Source organism: Nerophis lumbriciformis, linkage group LG28, assembly GCF_033978685.3.
Source record: "Nerophis lumbriciformis linkage group LG28, RoL_Nlum_v2.1, whole genome shotgun sequence".
Classification (NCBI taxonomy): domain Eukaryota; kingdom Metazoa; phylum Chordata; class Actinopteri; order Syngnathiformes; family Syngnathidae; genus Nerophis; species Nerophis lumbriciformis.
This window is the reverse complement of record NC_084575.2, coordinates 7,312,549-7,331,787: the sequence shown is the minus strand read 5'-3', so window position 1 is coordinate 7,331,787 and position 19,239 is coordinate 7,312,549. Positions and strand designations below refer to the sequence as shown.

General features: G+C 42.8%; 2 protein-coding genes across 2 annotated transcripts; both read right to left on the bottom strand.

Moving 5' to 3' along the window:
* Positions 1 to 3,752: 3,752 nt before the first annotated feature.
* On the bottom strand, positions 3,753 to 6,048 carry LOC133570549 (uncharacterized). The gene has a single exon (XM_061923233.2). The coding sequence runs from the start codon at positions 6,004 to 6,006 to the stop codon at positions 4,180 to 4,182; it is 1,827 nt and encodes a 608-aa protein (XP_061779217.2). The 5' UTR covers positions 6,007 to 6,048; the 3' UTR covers positions 3,753 to 4,179.
* A 26-nt stretch (positions 6,049 to 6,074) lies between these two features.
* Positions 6,075 to 18,152, bottom strand: LOC140680187 (uncharacterized). The gene is made up of 4 exons (XM_072916573.1): positions 18,134 to 18,152; positions 14,595 to 14,855; positions 6,131 to 6,506; positions 6,075 to 6,099 (listed from the first exon to the last, which is right to left on the bottom strand). The coding sequence occupies exons 1-4, from the start codon at positions 18,150 to 18,152 to the stop codon at positions 6,075 to 6,077; spliced, it is 681 nt and encodes a 226-aa protein (XP_072772674.1).
* Positions 18,153 to 19,239: the final 1,087 nt, after the last annotated feature.

Genomic DNA, 19,239 nt, shown 5'->3' with positions numbered 1-19,239 from the left:
TCTCTTGTGTGATGACTGTATTATGACGTTAGTATATATATGAACCCCGACTTAAACAAGTTGAAAAACTTATTGGGGTGTTACCATTTAGTGGTCAATTATACGGAATATGTACTTCACTGTGCAACCTACTAATAAAAGTCTCAATCAATCAATCCCTTGAGTGTGTGCAGTTTGGAAAATTGAGCTAAGAGTTTTAAATCACTGTTAAGGGGTTGTCCAGGAATTGAACCCGGGACCTCTCGCACCCTAAGCGAGAATCAAACCACTAGACCAACAAGCCCCAAAAAATATAATTTTAGATAAAAATCTCATGAATAGTGAGATTTTAACAGGGAAATCAGAATCCCATGCAGCCCTTACTCTTCCGGGCTACATTATACACCCCCCCCCCCCCCCCCACCCCCCCCCCCCCCCCTCCGTGCGTCGGTTGAGGTGGGCGGGGTTTAGTAGCGGGGGTGTATAATGTAGCCGGGAAGAGTTAGGGCTGCATGGGATTCTGGGTATTTGTTCTGTTGTGTTTATGTTGTGTTAAGGTGCAGATGTTCTACCGAAATGTGTTTGTCATTCTTGTTTGGTGTGGGTTCACAGTGTGGCGCATTATTTGTAAGAGTGTTAAAGTTTTTTATACCTCCACCGTCAGTGTAACCTGTGTAGTTGTTGACCAAGTATGCCTTGCTGTCACTTACGTGAGCAAGTAAAAGCCCCGTACAACGTGTGGTTGGGCCGGCACGCTGGTTGTAGTGGGCACAAAATGCTGTACCATCACGGCACGTTCGAGAGAACAGTTGCCCTGAAATTTGTAGTCTGCCAAGTATGACGCTGTCAAGCGCCATTCATATAAAACTTGCGGGCCGCACTAACATTCAAATTTCATATTGAGGTGATGGCTGCGTGTCTGAGACCCTTGGTTTATACATAGCACAAAGCAAAAAAAAAAACTTTGAATGCAGTGTTATTTCATTCTAAATTTCAAAAGATTTTTGTGGCTCCCATTGTTTTCTTTAATTTGTGAAACTGGTCAAAATGGCTCTTTGAGTGGTAAAGGTTGCCTACCCCTGGACTAGACCAACAAGCCCTGAAAAATCAAGTTTCATCAAAAATGTTCATGAATTGCGAGATTTTAACAGGGACATCATTCTGAAACTGGGTTAGTATATTGCACTTTTACCACTAATTTAAAGGTATGGCTATTTTCATGCAAAAACGAACTAAGGGTTACAAGCTCTGGACCTTTTGCACCCTAAGCGAGAATCATACGACTCGACCAACATAAACCGCAAAAACATGTTTCAACAAAAAGTCTTACAAATTGTGAGATTTTAACAGGGAAATCATTCTGAAACTGGGTTAGTATATTGCACGTTTACCACTAATTTAAAGGTATGGCTATTTTCCTGCAAAAAAGAACCAAGTGTTACAAGCTCTGTCCTAAAACAATTAGAGCTCGTAAATTGAGCTACCACTGTATTTGATTTTATACATTTTCATTGATCCCTTCATTGTGTGCAGTTTGGAAAATTAAGCTAAGAGTTTTAAATCACTGTTAAGGGCTTGTCCAGGAATTGAACCTGGGACCTTACGCACCCTAAGCAAGAATCATACCACTAGACCAACAAGCCCCGAAAATTATAATTTTAGATAAAAATCTCATGAATTGTGAGATTTTAACAAGGAAATCATTCTGAAATTGTGTTATTATATTGCACTTTTACCACTAATTTAAAGGGGAACATTATCAGCAGACCTATGTAAGCGTCAATATATACCTTGATGTTGCAGAAAAAAGACCATATAATTTTTTGACCGATTTCCGAACTCTAAATGGGTGAATTTTGGCGAATTAAACGCCTTTCTAATATTCGCTCTCGGAGCGATGACGTCACAACGTGACGTCACATCGGGAAGCAATCCGCCATTTTCTCACTTTCGTCGGTGTGTTGTCGGAGGGTGTAACAACACGAACAGGGACGGATTCAAGTTGCACCAGTGGCCCAAAGATGTGAAAGGGGCAAGAAATTGGACGAAATTTGTTCAAAATACGAGGCTGTGGGGAAAGCCGACGAAATGGTCAGTCGTTTGTTCCGCACACTTTACCGACGAAAGCTATGCTACGACAGAGATGGCAAGAATGTGTGGATATCCTGCGACACTCAAAGCAGATGCATTTCCAACCATAAAGTCAAAGAAATCTGCCGCCAGACCCCCATTGAATCTGCCGGAGTGTGTGAGCAATTCAGGGACAAAGGCCCTCGGTAGCACGGCAAGCAATGGCGGCAGTTTGTTCCCGCAGACGAGCGAGCTAAACCCCCTGGATGTCTTGGCTCACACCGTCCCTTATGCCACCGAAGATGATCAAGAGAAGAATATCGACCCTAGCTTCCCTGGCCTGCTGACATCAACTCCAAAACTGGACAGATCAGCTTTCAGGAAAAAAGAGCGGATGAGGGTATGTCTACAGAATATATTAATTGATGAAAACTTTATTCATTACTCGCGGTTTTACGTAAATTATTATACATAAACTGTGTTTGCCAATAATTTAGCTTAACAATATTTATTTTTTTCAATCATTCGAGTACATTTGGGTAGTCTTGTGTAATGCAGTATTTTGTGTCTATTTAGGTATGGTTAACCTGAGTGCTGAAATCGTGGAAAAATATATGTTCTTAGCGCGCCTGAAATGGGCTGTCTGCACTCTCAAAGTGCATGTTGTTGCCAAATGTATTTCATATGCTGTAAACCTAGTTCATAGTTGTTAGTTTCCTTTAATGCCAAACAAACACATACCAATCGTTGGTTAGAAGGCGATCGCCGAATTCGTCCTCGCTTTCTCCCGTGTCGCTGGCTGTCGTGTCGTTTTCGTCGGTTTCGCTTGCATACGGTTCAAACCGATATGGCTCAATAGCTTCAGTTTCTTCTTCAATTTGGTTTTCGCTACCTGCCTCCACACTACAACCATCCGTTTCAATACATGCGTAATCTGTTGAATCGCTTAAGCCGCTGAAATCCGAGTCTGAATCCGAGCTAATGTCGCTATGGCTTGCTGTTCTATCCGCCATGTTTGTTTGTATTGGCATCACTATGTGACGTCACAGGAAAATGGACGGGTGTATATAACGATGGTTAAAATCAGGCACATTGAAGCTTTTTTAGGGATATTGCGTGCTGGGTAGAATTTTGAAAAAAACTTCGAAAAATAAAATTAGCCACTGGGAACTGATTTTTAATGGTTTTAACCCTTCTGAAATTGTGATAATGTTCCCCTTTAAGTGTTTTTAAATCCCTGCAGCTTCCATGACTGTTACACACTTGTGTCTACTGGCCTGATACTTAAACCTGAACATCTTATCACACACAGTGCAACTAAACGGTTTCTCTCCAGTGTGTGTTCTCATGTGTGTGGTCATGATTTGCTTTCTGGAGAAACTCATCTTACAAACAGAGCAAGCAAAAGGTTTCTCTCCAGTGTGTGTTCTCATGTGTCTGGTCATGATTTGCTTTCTGGAGAAACTCTTCTTACAAACATAGCAAGTAAAAGGTTTCTCCCCAATGTGTGTTCTCATGTGTAATAAAAGTTCCTTTTTAGTGTTGAATCTTTTAGCACAAGCTGAGTGTCAGGTTCAAACACTTATGACATATATTCATCAGACAAGAAGCAAGGAATCATGCAGAGACAGAGTTCAATTTAGCTCATGAGGAGAACACATGGAGCTGCACACTTAGTCACAGTCTTGCCCTACGCTCTAAGGTTCAGCTCCCGCGTCCCTCTATTTATTCAAGAGTTCCACAGTCAACATCACTGAGGCCGCCTCTAAAAAGAGTGGTCACATATTTTATGCAAAGCAGGTCCAGGACGCACAATACGTGACAGAATGTGGTGGGGGCCTTGTGATTTCGCCTTGTCTCCGCTTTGTCTGCATGTTGTCATCTTATCTTCATTGAGGTCCTTAAAGTCTCTGCTTCGTCTGCGTGTTGTCGTCTTATCTTCGTTGAGGTCCTTGAAGTCCTTGGCTGTTAGCGGGCTAAAACAAAGATAACATCTGTGGCTGAGGCCACCCCTCAGACAAGAAGTTTTTGTCCTTGCACAAATAGAAAAGTCTAACTTGAGCACAATAACTAATAACTAAAGCAACAGACTTTAAGGATACTAAAGTTAGTGTGATAATATATACATAATTATTCTAACACTGAGCAAGCAAAAGGTTTCTTTTCAGTGTGTGTTCTCATGTGTAATATAATTTTCTTCTTAGTGTTGAATCTTTTAGCACAAGCTGAGCAAGCAAAAGGTTTCTCTCCAGTGTGTGTTCTCATGTGTATGGTCATGTCACCCTTTCTGGAGAAACTCTTCTTACAAACAGAGCAAGTAAAAGGTTTCTCTCCAGTGTGTGTTCTCATGTGTGTAGTCATGTGTTCCTTTCTGGAGAAACTCTTCTTACAAACAGAGCAAGTAAAAGGTTTCTCACCTGAGTGTGTTCTCATGTGTAATATAATTTTCTTCTTAGTGTTGAATCTTTTAGCACAAGCTGAGCAAGCAAAAGGTTTCTCTCCAGTGTGTGTTCTCATGTGTATGGTCATGTCACCCTTTCTGGAGAAACTCTTCTTACAAACAGAGCAAGTATAAGGTTTCTCTCCAGTGTGTGTTCTCATGTGTGTGGTCATGTGTTCTTTTCTGGAGAAACTCTTCTTACAAACAGAGCAAGAAAAAGGTTTCTCACCTGTGTGTGTTCTCATGTGTAACATAATTTCAATCTTAGTGTTGAATCTTTTAGCGCAAGCTGAGCAAGCAAAAGGTTTCTCTCCAGTGTGTGTTCTCATGTGTAATATACTTTTCTTTTTAGTGTTGAATCTTTTAGCACAAGCTGAGCAAGCAAAAGGTTTCTCTCCAGTGTGTGTTCCCATGTGTATGGTCATGTCACCCTTTCTGGAGAAACTCTTCTTACAAACAGAGCAAGTAAAAGGTTTCTCTCCAGTGTGTGTTCTCATGTGTGTGGTCATGTGTTCCTTTCTGGAGAAAATCTTCTTACAAACAGAGCAAGCAAAGGGTTTCTCACCTGTGTGTGTCCTCATGTGTAATATCATTTCCTTCTTAGTGTTGAATCTTTTAGCACAAGCTGAGCAAACAAAAGGTCTCTCTCCAGTGTGTGTTCTCATGTGTCTGGTCATGTGTTCCTTTCTGGAGAAACTCTTCTTACAAACGGCGCAAGTAAAAGGTTTACCACCTGTGTGTGTTCTCACATGTAATATAAGTTCCTTCTTAGTGTTGAAACTTTCAGCACAAGCTGAGCAAGCAAAAGGTTTCTCTCCAGTGTGTGTTCTCATGTGTGTGGTCATGTCACCCTTTCTGGAGAAACTCTTCTTACAAACAGAGCAAGTAAAAGGTTTCTCACCTGTGTGTGTTCTCATGTGTGTGATCATGACTTTCTTAGTGTTGAATCTTTTAGCACAAGCTGAGCAAGCATAAGGTTTCTCTCCAGTGTGTGTTCTCATGTGTGTGGTCATGTCACCCTTTCTGGAGAAACTCTTCTTACAAACAGAGCAAGTAAAAGGTTTCTCTCCAGTGTGTGTTCTCATGTGTGTGGTCATGTGTTCCTTTCTGGAGAAACTCTTCTTACAAACAGAGCAAGCAAAAGATTGCTCACCTGTGTGTGTTCTCATGTGTAATATCATTTCCTTCTTAGTGTTGAATCTTTTAGCACAAGCTGAGCAAACAAAAGGTCTCTCTCCAGTGTGTGTTCTCATGTGTCTGGTCATGTGTTCCTTTCTGGAGAAACTCTTCTTACAAACGGCGCAAGTAAAAGGTTTACCACCTGTGTGTGTTCTCACATGTAATATAAGTTCCTTCTTAGTGTTGAAACTTTCAGCACAAGCTGAGCAAGCAAAAGGTTTCTCTCCAGTGTGTGTTCTCATGTGTGTGGTCATGTCACCCTTTCTGGAGAAACTCTTCTTACAAACAGAGCAAGTAAAAGGTTTCTCACCTGTGTGTGTTCTCATGTGTGTGATCATGACTTTCTTAGTGTTGAATCTTTTAGCACAAGCTGAGCAAGCATAAGGTTTCTCTCCAGTGTGTGTTCTCATGTGTTCTGTAAAATGACTCTTCTTTCTAAATGATTTCCCACATTCAGAGCACTCAAAGTGTTTGTTGTTAGTGTGATGTCTCGTATCACCTTTAGAGTCATTTTTACTCTCCAAAGGTTTTTGGATGTGGTCACTGTGATCAGAAGAGTGTGACATCATGTGGTCCATGTCTGACAGTGGAGCAAAGATGCTGTCTGGTTCTGACTTGATATCTTCACAATGCTCTCCATCAGCTTCTGTGATGTGTTGACTTACAAGCTCCGCCCCTCTGTTCTCCTCACTTTGACTGTGATGAAGCTGTAAGGACTGAGCTTCATCTTCATCATGAAGCTGCTCCTCTTTAATGTGGGAGGGGGCCTGTAGCTCCTTCTGTCCCACACTGGTGTGCCACTCCTCTTCATGACTCCCCGCTGACACCCGCTGGACGTCTGCAGAACAAATGAGGTGTTACTCTTTTGAAGTTTGCAGTATTCAAACTATTGACATGTGAGCTAGGCCAAATAGACAGTGATGGGCAAACTACCTGGACAATGTAGTAAGCTAAGCTACAAGTTACTCTCAATTAAATGGAGCTAAGCTATACTCTCAATTAAATGTAGCTAAGCTATACACTGCAAAAGTAGCTTGCCACATCAAATATATATATATATATTGGCCCACATGTATAATATCAATGTTTATGTTGTCCATGGAAAGAAGTTAGTAAGAAGCAAAAGAAAAACAACCAACCATGGATGACAAAAGGACTGAAAAATGCTTGTCACAAAAAAAAGACATTATATGGAATATTAATAACACAGACATCTATAGAGGCAGAAAATAAGTATAATAAATATAAAAACAAGCTAATTGGTATACTAGGAACATGTAAGAAGGAATACTACAGACAATTATTAAAGAAGAACAGAAACAACATGAGAGCAACATGGGGCATCCTAAAAAGCATCATTAAAAATGCTGCTAAGAAAGATTACCCCCAGTACTTTCTACATGGAAATACAAAAAATGACAATATGAACCAAATAGTTGAACGTTTTAATGATTACTTTGTTAATATTGGAAAAAATGTGGAACAAAGATTTCCAAATGCAGATGATGGATCAGTTGAGGACTTGAGTGAGCTCATAGACAGAAATCCCAATTCCATGTTTCTTAAGAACGTGACTAAAGAAGAAATAATCAAAATTGTAAAACATTGTAAATCCAAGACCTCAACCGACTGTCATGGAATAGATATGGTAACCATAAAAAAGGTTATAGAAGACATTTCAGAACCTCTGACATATATCAGCAACGTATCATTTCTAACCCGCAAATTCCCTGACAAAATGAAAATTGCAAAAGTCGTACCAATTTATAAGAATGGAGACATACACCAGTTTACTAACTACACACCAGAATTCACAGCAAATATCTCAACATGGATAGCATTAATCCAAATAACAAAAGAAATGAGCAATGCAATAGATGGTAAAGAATGTGCGGCCGCAGTATTCATGGACTAAACTAAAGCATTTGACACAATTAATCATGATATTTTTATAACAAAACTAGAAGGATATGGCATCAGAGGGTTGGTCTTGAACTGGGTAAGAAGCTATTTAACCAACAGGAAGCAATATGTGAAGATGGGTGAAAATATGTCAACACGGCTAGATATATCTTGTGGTGTACCCCAGGGATCAATACTGGGACCAAGATTGTTTCATCTTTATATAAACCACATTTGTAAAGTTACAAAGGACTTAGTTAGTTTTATTTGCAGACGACACAACTGCTTTCTGTTTAGGAGAGAACACACAGAAAATAATACAAATAATAACAGAAGAAATGAACACATTAAAAAGATGCTTTGACAAAAACAGACTATCTTTGAGTCTCAGTAAAAGTAAAATAATGCTATTTGGTTACAGGAGAAGTCCAAATGGACAGAGTAGACATTGAATGGGTAAAATAAACCGGATTTTTGGGTGTAATAACAGATGATAAATTGAACTGGAAATCTCATGTAAAAAATATACCACATAAGGTGGCAAAAGACATTGCAATAATGAATAAAGCAAAATAAGTCCTGGGACAAAAATGACTTCATATTCTCTACTGCTCACTAGTGTTACATATCTGACTTATTGTGTAGAAATATGGGAAATAACTACAAAAGTACACTTCATTCATTAACTGTGTTACAAAAAAGATCAGTTATAATAATACATCATGTTGGATATAGACAACATACAAACACTTTATTTATTGAATCACAAATACTGAAATTCCACCACATAGTGAATTAGCAAACAGCTAAAATGATACACAAAGCAAACTATAACCTGCTAGCCAAGAATGTACAACAATTCTCAAATAAAGATGAGAAATATCATCTTAGAGAAAAATGTAATTTAAAACATGTTTATGCACGTACAACACTTAAGACCTTCAGTATATCAGTATGTGGAATTAAATGATGGAATGGATGAAGCAAAGCAATCAAACAATGTACTAATATGATCCACTTCAAGAAACTCTTCACACTTAAAGTGTTTACAAAGTACAAAGAAGAAGATAAACATTCTCAATTTATTTCATCCATTATTCATTTTCTACATCATCTTACTCATCTCACCATATGAAATATAACTTACTTCACTCATTATTATTTATTTATTTTTATTGTGATTACTTATGGAGTATATTGTGAACACATTGAGAACAGGAAGTGAACAAAAGTGTTCGCAACTGTTATGTAAAAGAAAAGGGGTAGAATTAAATAAGCTCTGCTTCTTCCTACTTGTTCTGTCGCTGTCCTGGGGGCCGCTGTCGCTGTTCTGGGGGCCTCACCCCACCAGGACAAGGAACTGTGTAACCTTGACGAGGTGCGACAGCTTAAACCTACCTGGTGCCTGCCTGGGCTCAGTGCATGGTGAACCTGTAACCTTCGGGGGGCTCACGGCACCAGGATGGCACTAATGAGCAGCTTCCGCCGAACCCCCTGCCATACGTAAGGGGTTCACAGCCTGTCAGCATGCTGTAAGGTGGCAGCCCCACCAGCTGACTAGCCATCGCAGGGCCAACTACCCAGCATGTTGAAAACTAAACAGTTACGAATCCAACCAGAGCAACTAGATTTAACCGGACGGACTACCCTGGCAACAGACCCCTGCATGCCCTCGAACTACGACATTTGGATCTCCGTTACAAAACCCGCATTGCCTGCTGGAATGTCCAAACACTCCTACGCCCCGGCTATGCAACACTTCTCTCCCATGAACTCTCCAACTACAACATTACCCTCGCTGGCCTTTGCGAGTCACGCTGGCGCGGTACTGGAGAGACCACCGCCGGCGACCACCTTTTTCTCTGGAGTGGCCCAAATGATGGTAGAGGCCTCTACGGCGTAGCCCTAGCCATCCCGCTATACCGGAGGAAGTCAATCATCAGCTGGAAACCAGTCAGTGATAGACTGCTCTCTGTCCGTCTATTACACCAACATGGGAAGATGACAGTTATTGTCGCCTATAGCCCAACTGATGTCACCCCAGACCAGGCAAAGGACACCTTCCACGACCGGCTACATGACGCCATCCTGGCAGCCCCCCCTCATGACATTGTCATCGTCCTCACAGATGCCAATGCTACAATCTCCACCCAGGACCTCACCCTCCCGGCAGTAACAGGTCCCGTCTTTATCAACAGCACCACCAATGATAACGGCCAACGATTGCTTAATCTGTGCAGAGCCACCAACCTCTGCATCGCCGACACTTGGTTTCCCCGGAAGCGGATCCATCATTGGACCTGGTACAGCCCAGATGGAAAAACAAAGAAAGCCATCGACCACATCCTCATATCCCGCCGCTGGAAAACATCCATCACCAACTGCCGTGTCTTCAGAGGTGCACAGCTTGGTAACACCGACCACCGCCTGCTGATAGCCGACATGCGGCTGAAGTTCAAGGCAGGGGCATTAACTAATGCCTCCCCCAGGCTAGACTCCTCACGACTGCAAGACCCGACCATCATGGAGACGTACAGATGTTCCATCGCAAACCGATTCAATGCCCTCTCCAGTGGGATTGATAAAGAATGGCCTCACTTTAAAAACAAGGTCATTGAGGCTTCCAAAGAATCAATCGGGCGGACGAGACCTGCCACCAAGAAGCCCTGGATATCACAAGACACACTAGATATCGTGAATAACAGACGAGCAGCCCGTCTGCGGGGAGACCTGGACCTGTATCGACGCCTTAACAGCCAACGCAATCTGCCTATTCGACGCGACAGGGCGAACTTCTGGAGCAACCAGGCGACAGCCATGGAGACGGCTTCCCAAAACAACAACCTGCGGCAGCTTTTCAACCTGCTCCGCAAAGGGAAAGCGGGCCCCCGCCAGCGCTGCTTCCTAGTCAAGGATCAGGCTGGCAACATCCTCTCCACTGAAGCGGATTGCATCAGCCGCTGGAAGGAGCATTTCAGCGAGCTCCTCAACCATCCCCCTGCCCCAGAAGACCCCACCCCTACCACCCACACCACCACAATCCCGGAAGCTCCACCGCCCCTGTCTCTCCAGCTGAAGTCAGAGCAGCCCTAACGAAACTCAAGAATGGAAAAGCCCCTGGCTTATGTACCATCACAGCAGAGATGCTGAAGGCCAGAGGAGACAACATCATCCTCTGGCTCACACAGATCATCAACCATGTGTGGGTCTCTGAGTCGCTGCCTGATGACTGGAGGCGGGGCATTATACTACCATTTTGGAAGCATAAGGGAGACCAGCTGACCTGCAGCAACCATAGAGGGATCACACTCCTCTCCATCCCCGGTAAACTCTTTACCCGCATATTACTCACCCGAGCTCTACCTGCAACCAGAAGCAGACGCCGCCAAGAACAGGCCGGCTTCATGCTCAATCGTTCCACCATGGATCACATCTCTGCCATCCGGCTCTTAATAGAAAAGGCCCGGGAGCTCAGAAAGGACCGGCACCTCTACATTGCCTTCATTGACCTTAAGGCTGCCTTCGACACTGTGGACCACGGGTCCCTCTGGAACATCCTGAAGTCCCTCGGAGTCCCAACTAAAATCACCACACTCTTTCAGCAGTTGTATCAGGGTGCAGAAAGCTGTGTGTGTGTGAGCTGTAAAGACTCTGAGTGGGTCAGGCAAGGCTGTGTTGCCGCACCAGAACTATTTAACTGTGTCATCGACCACCTGATGTCCAGAGTCTGTGTGCGAGTCCCCGGGGTGTCACTTGGAAACTACACCCTAAAGGACCTCGAATACGCCGATGACACCACCCTGTTCAGTGAGACCGCTGACCAGCTCAGGGAGGCCCTTGGTGTGTTTGATGAGGAGACCAAACAGCTCAGCCTGAAAATCAGCTGGTCCAAAACCGAACTCATGCATATCGGCGATGGACCAGACCCACCACCCTTCTTATTTGAGAATACCCCTGTCCACTTTGTCCCTACCTTCAGATACCTCGGCTCGACAGTCACCAACACCGGCGACCTCAAAGGAGAGGTGGACCGCCGTCGCACCCTTGCAGCCTCCGTCATGCAGTCCCTGTGGAGACCGTTGTGGCGACACCGGCACATATCTCGGGACACCAAGTTGAGGGTCTACAATTCCTCTGTCATCTCTGTCCTTCTGTACGGTTCGGAAACATGGCCGCTGAATAACATCCTGGCGGCCAGGCTAGATGGCTTTGATTCCAGAGCCCTCAGGAGGATAGAAGGCATCACGTGGAGCCAGCATGTCACCAACAAGACCCTAAGAGAGCTAACCCAACAGCTCCCAGCCTCTCGCCTCGCGGCAATGCGGCGAGTGCGCTGGTATGGCCATGTCATCTGCCTGCCGGGGGAACACCCCACGCGCAAAATCCTGGACTTCAACCCGCAGCGAGCTGGCTGGAGACGCCCTAGAGGCGCCCCCAGGACTCGCTGGCTGGATGTATTAGCCCAGGACCTTAAGGCCTGCAATGTGACTATGGCACAAGCTCAACACCTTGCCCACAACAGACCCAGATGGAGAGACCTGGTTGCTATGGTCGGCTCTACGCGCCCTGAAGTGCAAGAGGACTAAGTAAGTAAGTAAGTAAGTCTTCCTACTCCTTTTCCAACATGTTGAAAAGACAAACTGGAAATTGTGATGTATCATGTTGTATACATGCATGTGTGATGTATCATGTTGTAAGCATGCATGTGTGATGTATCATGTTGTATGCATGCATGTGTGATGTATCATATTGCATGCATGTGTGATGTATCATGTTGTATGCATGCATGTGTAATGTATCAAGTTGTATGCATGCATGTGTGATGTATCATGTTGTATGCATGAATGTGTGATGTATCATATTGTATGCATGCATGCATGTGTGATGTATCATGTTGTATGCATGCATGTGTGATGCATCATGTTGTATGCATGCATGTGTGATGTATCATATTGTATGAATGCATGCATGTGTGATGTATCATGTTGTATGCATGCATGTGTGATGTATCATGTTTGTATGCATGCATGTGTGATGTATCATGTTTGTATGCATGCATGTGTGATGTATCATGTTGTATGCATGCATGTGTGATGTATCATGTTGTATGCATGCATGTGTGATGTATCATGTTGTATTCATGCATGTGTGATGTATCATGTTGTATGCATGCATGTGTGATGTATCATGTTGTATGCTTGCATGTTCCAAATAAACTCAACTCAACTAACACTTGGTGGACATTCAAGCCACAAAATGCAAATGGAGTATTGTTGGTGTATTTTGGATGGTTATAGAGGACCTCCCATTGGCTCCATTGCAAGTGGACTTTTATTTACATTTATGAGTTAGAATTAGGGCTGGGTGATGTATGTAATATACTGGATATATCGTGGGTTTGTCTCCGTGCGGTATAAAAATGACTATATGGTGATATTGGAGTATACGTTCTCACACAGTTGCTTTTAGCTGCAGGCATTACACTACAGGCTCTTCTCACTCTTTCTTGTGTCTCCTTCTCACAGAGACATAAAACAAGCGCACCTTCTTACATACGTCACATACTGTCACGTGTGCAACGTCATACGCTCTCACGGAGCAAACAGGTAGCGGCATGGTAACGTTAGCTGTGGTGCTAGTGGTAATACGAGAGAAAGAAGGTGCCAATCTGGTAACAAATGAAGGAAGAAATAGTTCCCAAAACAAACAGCAGGGGGTCCATCGTCTGGCGGTGGTTTGGCTTCAAGCGGGTAGATGGTGAACAAGTATGCGGCAAAAGCGTTGCTACAAAAAGTAGCAGCACTGCTAATGTAGCATCATTTGAAAAGTCACCCGCTAGAGAATGAAGAGTGCTTGAAACTCTGCATGTCAACATCTCCGTTCTGTGCCACACCAACAAAATGCCCAAGCAACCATTTCCACATCAGAAGGAGATATCGTCCGCAGGAACCTACCACATAGTGAAGGACATACACTATTTGATTTCCTATTATGCAGCTCATTATTATATGACACTTATTGAAATATATTGTGTGACATCATGCACAAAAGTGCACTTCATTTGTTTTAAACTATTGTAGTGGCGTTCTGTACAGAAAGTGCACTTTAATTTAGTGTTGTTTTGATATGTCATCTTAGTGACATCATGCACAGAAGTGAACTAATAGCTTGTTTTAAAATGTCTGACAATCTTGCACTTTCTGTTTTGAAATGACATGAATGTTTGTACCACTGCTTAATAACTGTTTAATAAATACACTTTTGCTAAATTGACTTAGTTGTGGTTTCCCTCTCTGCATGAAAGTTTAAAAGTAGCATATATTAATGCAGTATGAAGAAGAATGTTTTAATGTAGACACATATAATCATCATACTGCTGTGATTATATGCATCAAGTGTTCATTCAAGGCTAAGGCAAAATATCCACATATATATGGTGTATCGTGACATGGACTAAACATATCCACATATATATGGTGTATCGTGACATGGCCTAAACATATCCACATATATATGGTGTATCGTGACATGGACTAAAAATAGAGATTTTAATAAAAGGCCATATCTCCCAGCCCTACTTAGAATGTATTTTTGTTTATATATATATATATCCACCATCATGTCTTTTAAAAAGATTGTGAACAATAGAAAAATTCCCAAAAAGTGCAGTTCCCCTCTAAATTCGTGACATGGCCTAAACATATCCACATATATATGGTGTATCGTGACATGGACTAAACATATCCACATATTAATAAAAGGCCATATCGCCCAGTCCTAATTAGAATGTGATTTTTTTTTATATATATATAGATCCACCATCATGTCTTTTATAATGATTGTGAACGATAGAAAAATTCCCCCAAAAAGTGCAGTTCCCCTCTAAATTCCAATGATTAGATTTAAGACTTGAAGTGTATAAGCATGAAGTGATGAAGCCTACTTGGATGAGTCTTCTAAGACAAAGTGAACAGTCCAGTTGTGATGGATTGAATGCCCTGAGAATAAAATGATATGTGCTTACTTGGACTGTGATGAAGCTGTGAGGACTCAGGTGCTTTGCCTTCATGCTCTTCAGTCTTCACAGAGACAACAGTCAGTGGAAACTTGCTGACATCATCCTCCTCCTGCCCTACAACACACTCTCCCTCCTCTTCCTCTTTCATGTGTGGATCTTCCTCTTCCTCTTTCATGTGGGTGTGCTGTGGATCCTCCTCTTCCTCTTTAATGTAGGTGGGCTGTGGATCATCCTCTTCCTCTTTAATGTGAAGGGGCTGTTGAACGTCTGTTGGGTAAATAAGTCAATAAGATAAAGAGAGAATAGAAATAGTTTTGGACTGACACTGTTAACACAATGACATTATTTGTGTTCTTTCGTGTGTTGTGTTAAAAGAGTGTAAAAATACAACCAATAAAAACACGGGATATACTTCCTTTTGTCCCAGCCACTAAAATGTATTCAAAAGTGAGTACAAAAACAGACTTGGAAATTTGATGAGGAGCAAGTTTTATTATAAGTACAAGGCAGCATTGATTGAGGCATTCTTAACTTTACACTCACTGATATAAAGTGTGTAAATATTGTATTCTGTATACGGTCTATGACACCTAAACTTTATCTCTAAACTTAACCACAATTTGTGGTGTAGAATGACGTCTGGAACTCAAGATAGTTCCACATGTCTGGGAACGCCACCGACGGATAATCCTTGATATTACTCAACAAATCTTTAGGGATCTATTCCGTTTCATAATTAGATTTTTTTCTCGTATCTGCTTTTCGTAGGAAGATCTCGGCCAGGGGTGTTTAAACTAATTTTAGATGGGGGGCCACATGGAGAAAGATCTACTCCAAGTTGGCCGGACTGTTAAAATCACGGCAAGATAACGTAAAAATAAAGAAAATTGCAGATTGTTTTCTTTGTTTACAAATAGAACAAACACATTCTGAAAATGTACAAATCATGTTTTTTTTTTTTTTACATACAATAGTATTCTATCTTTAGTTGTCCTTTTTTACACTTTCAGAATCAATTATGTGATAATGTTCATCAGTCAACTCATTGGTGTTCATTTTCAATCCATCAAGATAAATAAATAATATCAAAATCAAATTACAGGATGTTATTGATGTAGTTTGCTCATTTTCCCCGACTGGTGCGCTAACATCATGTGTTTTAGTTGTGTTTTAGATATGTAGCATCATATACAAAGATACAAAGAATTGCTATTGCGACATCTAGAGGACACATTTAGAACAGAAGTTTCTTTCATTCAAAAATTTCGACTCATTTTTGTACTTAGCAAACTCATCCCGTCTCATTCACTCATTCACACACTAATGGCGAGATCTGCCATGCAAGGCGCTTACCACGACCCATCAGGAGCAAGGGTGAAGTGTCCTGCTCAAGGACACAACAGACGTGACTAGGTTGGTAGAAGGTGGGGATTGAACCAGGAACCCTCAGGCACGGCCACTCTACCAACCGCGCCACTAGCCTTCCACCATCGACCTGCCTCCTAGCCTTCCACCATCGACCTGCCTGCTAGCCTTCCACCATCAACCTGCCTACCAGCCTTCCACCATCGACCTGCCTCCTAGCCTTCCACCATCGACCTGCCTGCTAGCCTTCCACAATCAACCTGCCTGCCAGCCTTCCACCATCGACCTGCCTGCCAGCCTTCCACCATCGGCCTGCCTGCTAGCCTTCCACCATCGGCCAGCCTGATAGCCTTCCACCATCGACCTGCCTGCTAGCCTTCCACCGTCGACCTGCCTGCTAGCCTTCCACCATCGACCTGCCTGCTAGCCTTCCACCATCGACCTGCCTGCTAGCCTTCCACCATCGACCTGCCTGCTAGCCTTCCACCGTCGACCTGCCTGCTAGCTTTCCACCATCGACCTGCCTGCTAGCCTTCCACCATCGACCTGCCTGCTAGCCTTCCACCGTTGACCTGCCTACCAGCCTTCCACCATCGACCTGCCTTCTAGCCTTCCACCATCGACCTGCCTGCTAGCCTTCCACCGTCGACCTGCCTACCAGCCTTTCACCATTGACCTGCCTGCTAGCCTTCCACCATCGACCTGCCTACTAGCCTTCCATCGACCTGCTGTTTGCCTCCAGCCATTGGCTTTGTCTACGGGCTTCCACCCGTCGGCCTTGGTTGCTAGTCTTTAGCCCTGTCTGCTAACATCTTCAAAAGTGGTAAAACAAGTGGAACTTCTCCTCTCACTATGTCACAAATTATTATATTGTGTTTTATACTTTCGTGTGGTTTTACTGGTGTCCCAAATGGGTCTGGTCACCCCCACCCACGAGCTATGCTACTTCAAGATGCACAGTTTGACATATTTGATAATTTGACATTTCATCATCGTGACAGCTACAAAATAACCTCGGCCTTATCTCAGTTGAAGATTTCTGTGACTTTGGACAAAACCAAATGGCTGCATACTATGGTAGAGTCCATTCATTCTTATTGTTTCCTTGTTTTGAGAGATCACGTCAACATTACTGCATCCTCCCCTATTGTGAGAACTTACTTTCACAGATTAAAGACTGACTCAAAAGATGGTAACTTTAAGCGCAAATGTTTAGTTATATTATTGTTATTGCTCTCGGGAAATGTTGAGACTAATCCAGGCCCTGATACACCTACACAAGGTTTTCCACCTACAGATTTTAAAACTAGTCTTGGGATTATTCATATCAATGTTCGGAGTTTACTCCCTAAGCTGGATATGATAAAGATCTGGATAAACTCAACAAATGCTGATATTGTAGTCTTATCTGAAACTTGGCTTAAACAATCTGTGCTTAATAAAGATATTTACATTCATGGCTATAATGTCTATCGTACTGACCGACAAAGAAAAGGTGGTGGAGTGGCCATATATATTAAGCAGAGGTTTGATGTTAAATTAGTGCTCTCTGAATCAGTAAGTAAAGAACTTGAACTGTTAGCACTTGAAATTGAATTAGCTAGAAATCACCACATTATGGTAGTGGGGTGTTATAGGCCTCCATCTGCCCCTAGTACAGGGGTCGGCAACCCGCGGATCCGGAGCCGCATGCGGCTCTTTGATCACTCTGATGCGGCTCAGCTCCTGATTTTCCTGGGAGACTTCCGGATTTCAGTGCCTCTCCCAGAAATCTCCCGGGACAAATATTTTCAGATTTTCACCCTAACAATTATAATAAGGGCTTGCCGTGATGGTACAGCATTTAACGCCCTCTACAACCTGTACTTACAGTGTGCCAGCCAAGCCACATGTTGTATTCAACTACTGCTTGCTTACATAAGTGACAGCAAGTCATACTTGGTCAACAGCCACACAGGTTACACTGACGGTGGCCGTATAAAACAACTTTAACACTCTTACTAATATGCGCCACACTGTGAACCAAAACCAAACAAGAATGGCAAACACATTTCGGGAGAACATCCGCACCTTAACACAACATAAACACAACAGAACAAATACCCAGAATCCCATGCAGCCCTAACTCTTCCGGGCTACATTATACACCCCCGCTACCACCAAACCCCGCCCACCCCAACCTTGCTCTCCCCCAACCATCACCCCCCAAACCCCTCCGTGCGTCGGTTGAGGTGGGCGGGGTTTGGTGGTAGGGGGGGGGGGGGTGTATAATGTAGCCCGGAAGAGTTAGGGCTGCAAAGGATTCTGGGTATTTGTTCTGTTGTGTTTATGTTGTGTTAAGGTGCGGATGTTCTCCCGAAATGTGTTTGTCATTCTTGTTTGGTGTGGGTTCACAGTGTGGCGCATTATTAGTAAGAGTGTTAAAGTTGTTTTACACGGCCGCCGTCAGTGTGACCTGTGTGGCTGTTAACCAAGTATGCATTGCTGTCATTTGTGTGAGTTAGCAGAAGCCTCATACATCCTGTGGCTGGGCCGGCACTCTGTTTGTACAGGTTGTAGAGGGCGTTAAATGCCGTGTCATCACGGCACGCTCGAGAGAATAGTTGCCCTGAAATTATTCGTAGTCTCCCGGAAAAATCGGGAGGGTTGGCAAGTATGACGCTGTCAAGCGCCATTCATATAAAACTCTCGGGCCGCAGTAACATTCAATTTTCATATTAAGGTGCGGGCCGCGTGTCTGAGACCCCTGGTTTATACATAGCACAAAGCAAAAAAAAAAAACGTTGTATGTAGTGTTATTTCATTTTAAATTTCAACAGAGTTTTGTGGCTCCCATTATCTTCTTTAATTTGTGAAACTGGTCAAAATGGCTCTTTGAGTGGTAAAAGTTGCCGACCCCTGCCCTAGTAATTCCCTATCTACTCTTGTGAAGCTTCTGTCTCAACTGAAATACAATTAAATAGTGATTTGAACTGGGACTGGCTCACATTTGTGTCTGACTCTTTGAAAGCACAGTGTGAATCTCTAAATTTAACACAATTAATTAACTCAGCTACAAGACCTAATCCTAAATGCCCTCAAAAAGCTACACTCATTGACTTAATTCTAACAAATATGCCCTTTAAATGTGTTGTATCTGGTGTTTTCCCTAATGATGTGAGTGATCATTGTGTGATTGCAGTAGTGCGAGACACAAGGATTCCTAAAAGCAAGCCTCGTCTTCTTGAAAAACATAATATGAAATTATTTGAGACGCAAGCTTTTTTACATGACTTGCATCTTTTTA

What these genes read in the sequence shown, in the direction of transcription:
- LOC133570549 (XM_061923233.2), bottom strand. Translation starts at nt 6,006, where the DNA reads ATGATCACACACATGAGAACACACACAGGTGAGAAACCTTTTACTTGC.
- LOC140680187 (XM_072916573.1), bottom strand. An exon ending in ACAGCTTCATCACAGTCCAA is followed by an intron (nt 6,507 to 14,594) that starts GTAAGCACATAT and finishes TTTGTTCTGCAG; the next exon opens with ACGTCCAGCGGGTGTCAGCG. An exon ending in ACTAACAACAAACACTTTGA is followed by an intron (nt 6,100 to 6,130) that starts GTGCTCTGAATG and finishes TCATTTAGAAAG; the next exon opens with AAGAGTCATTTTACAGAACA.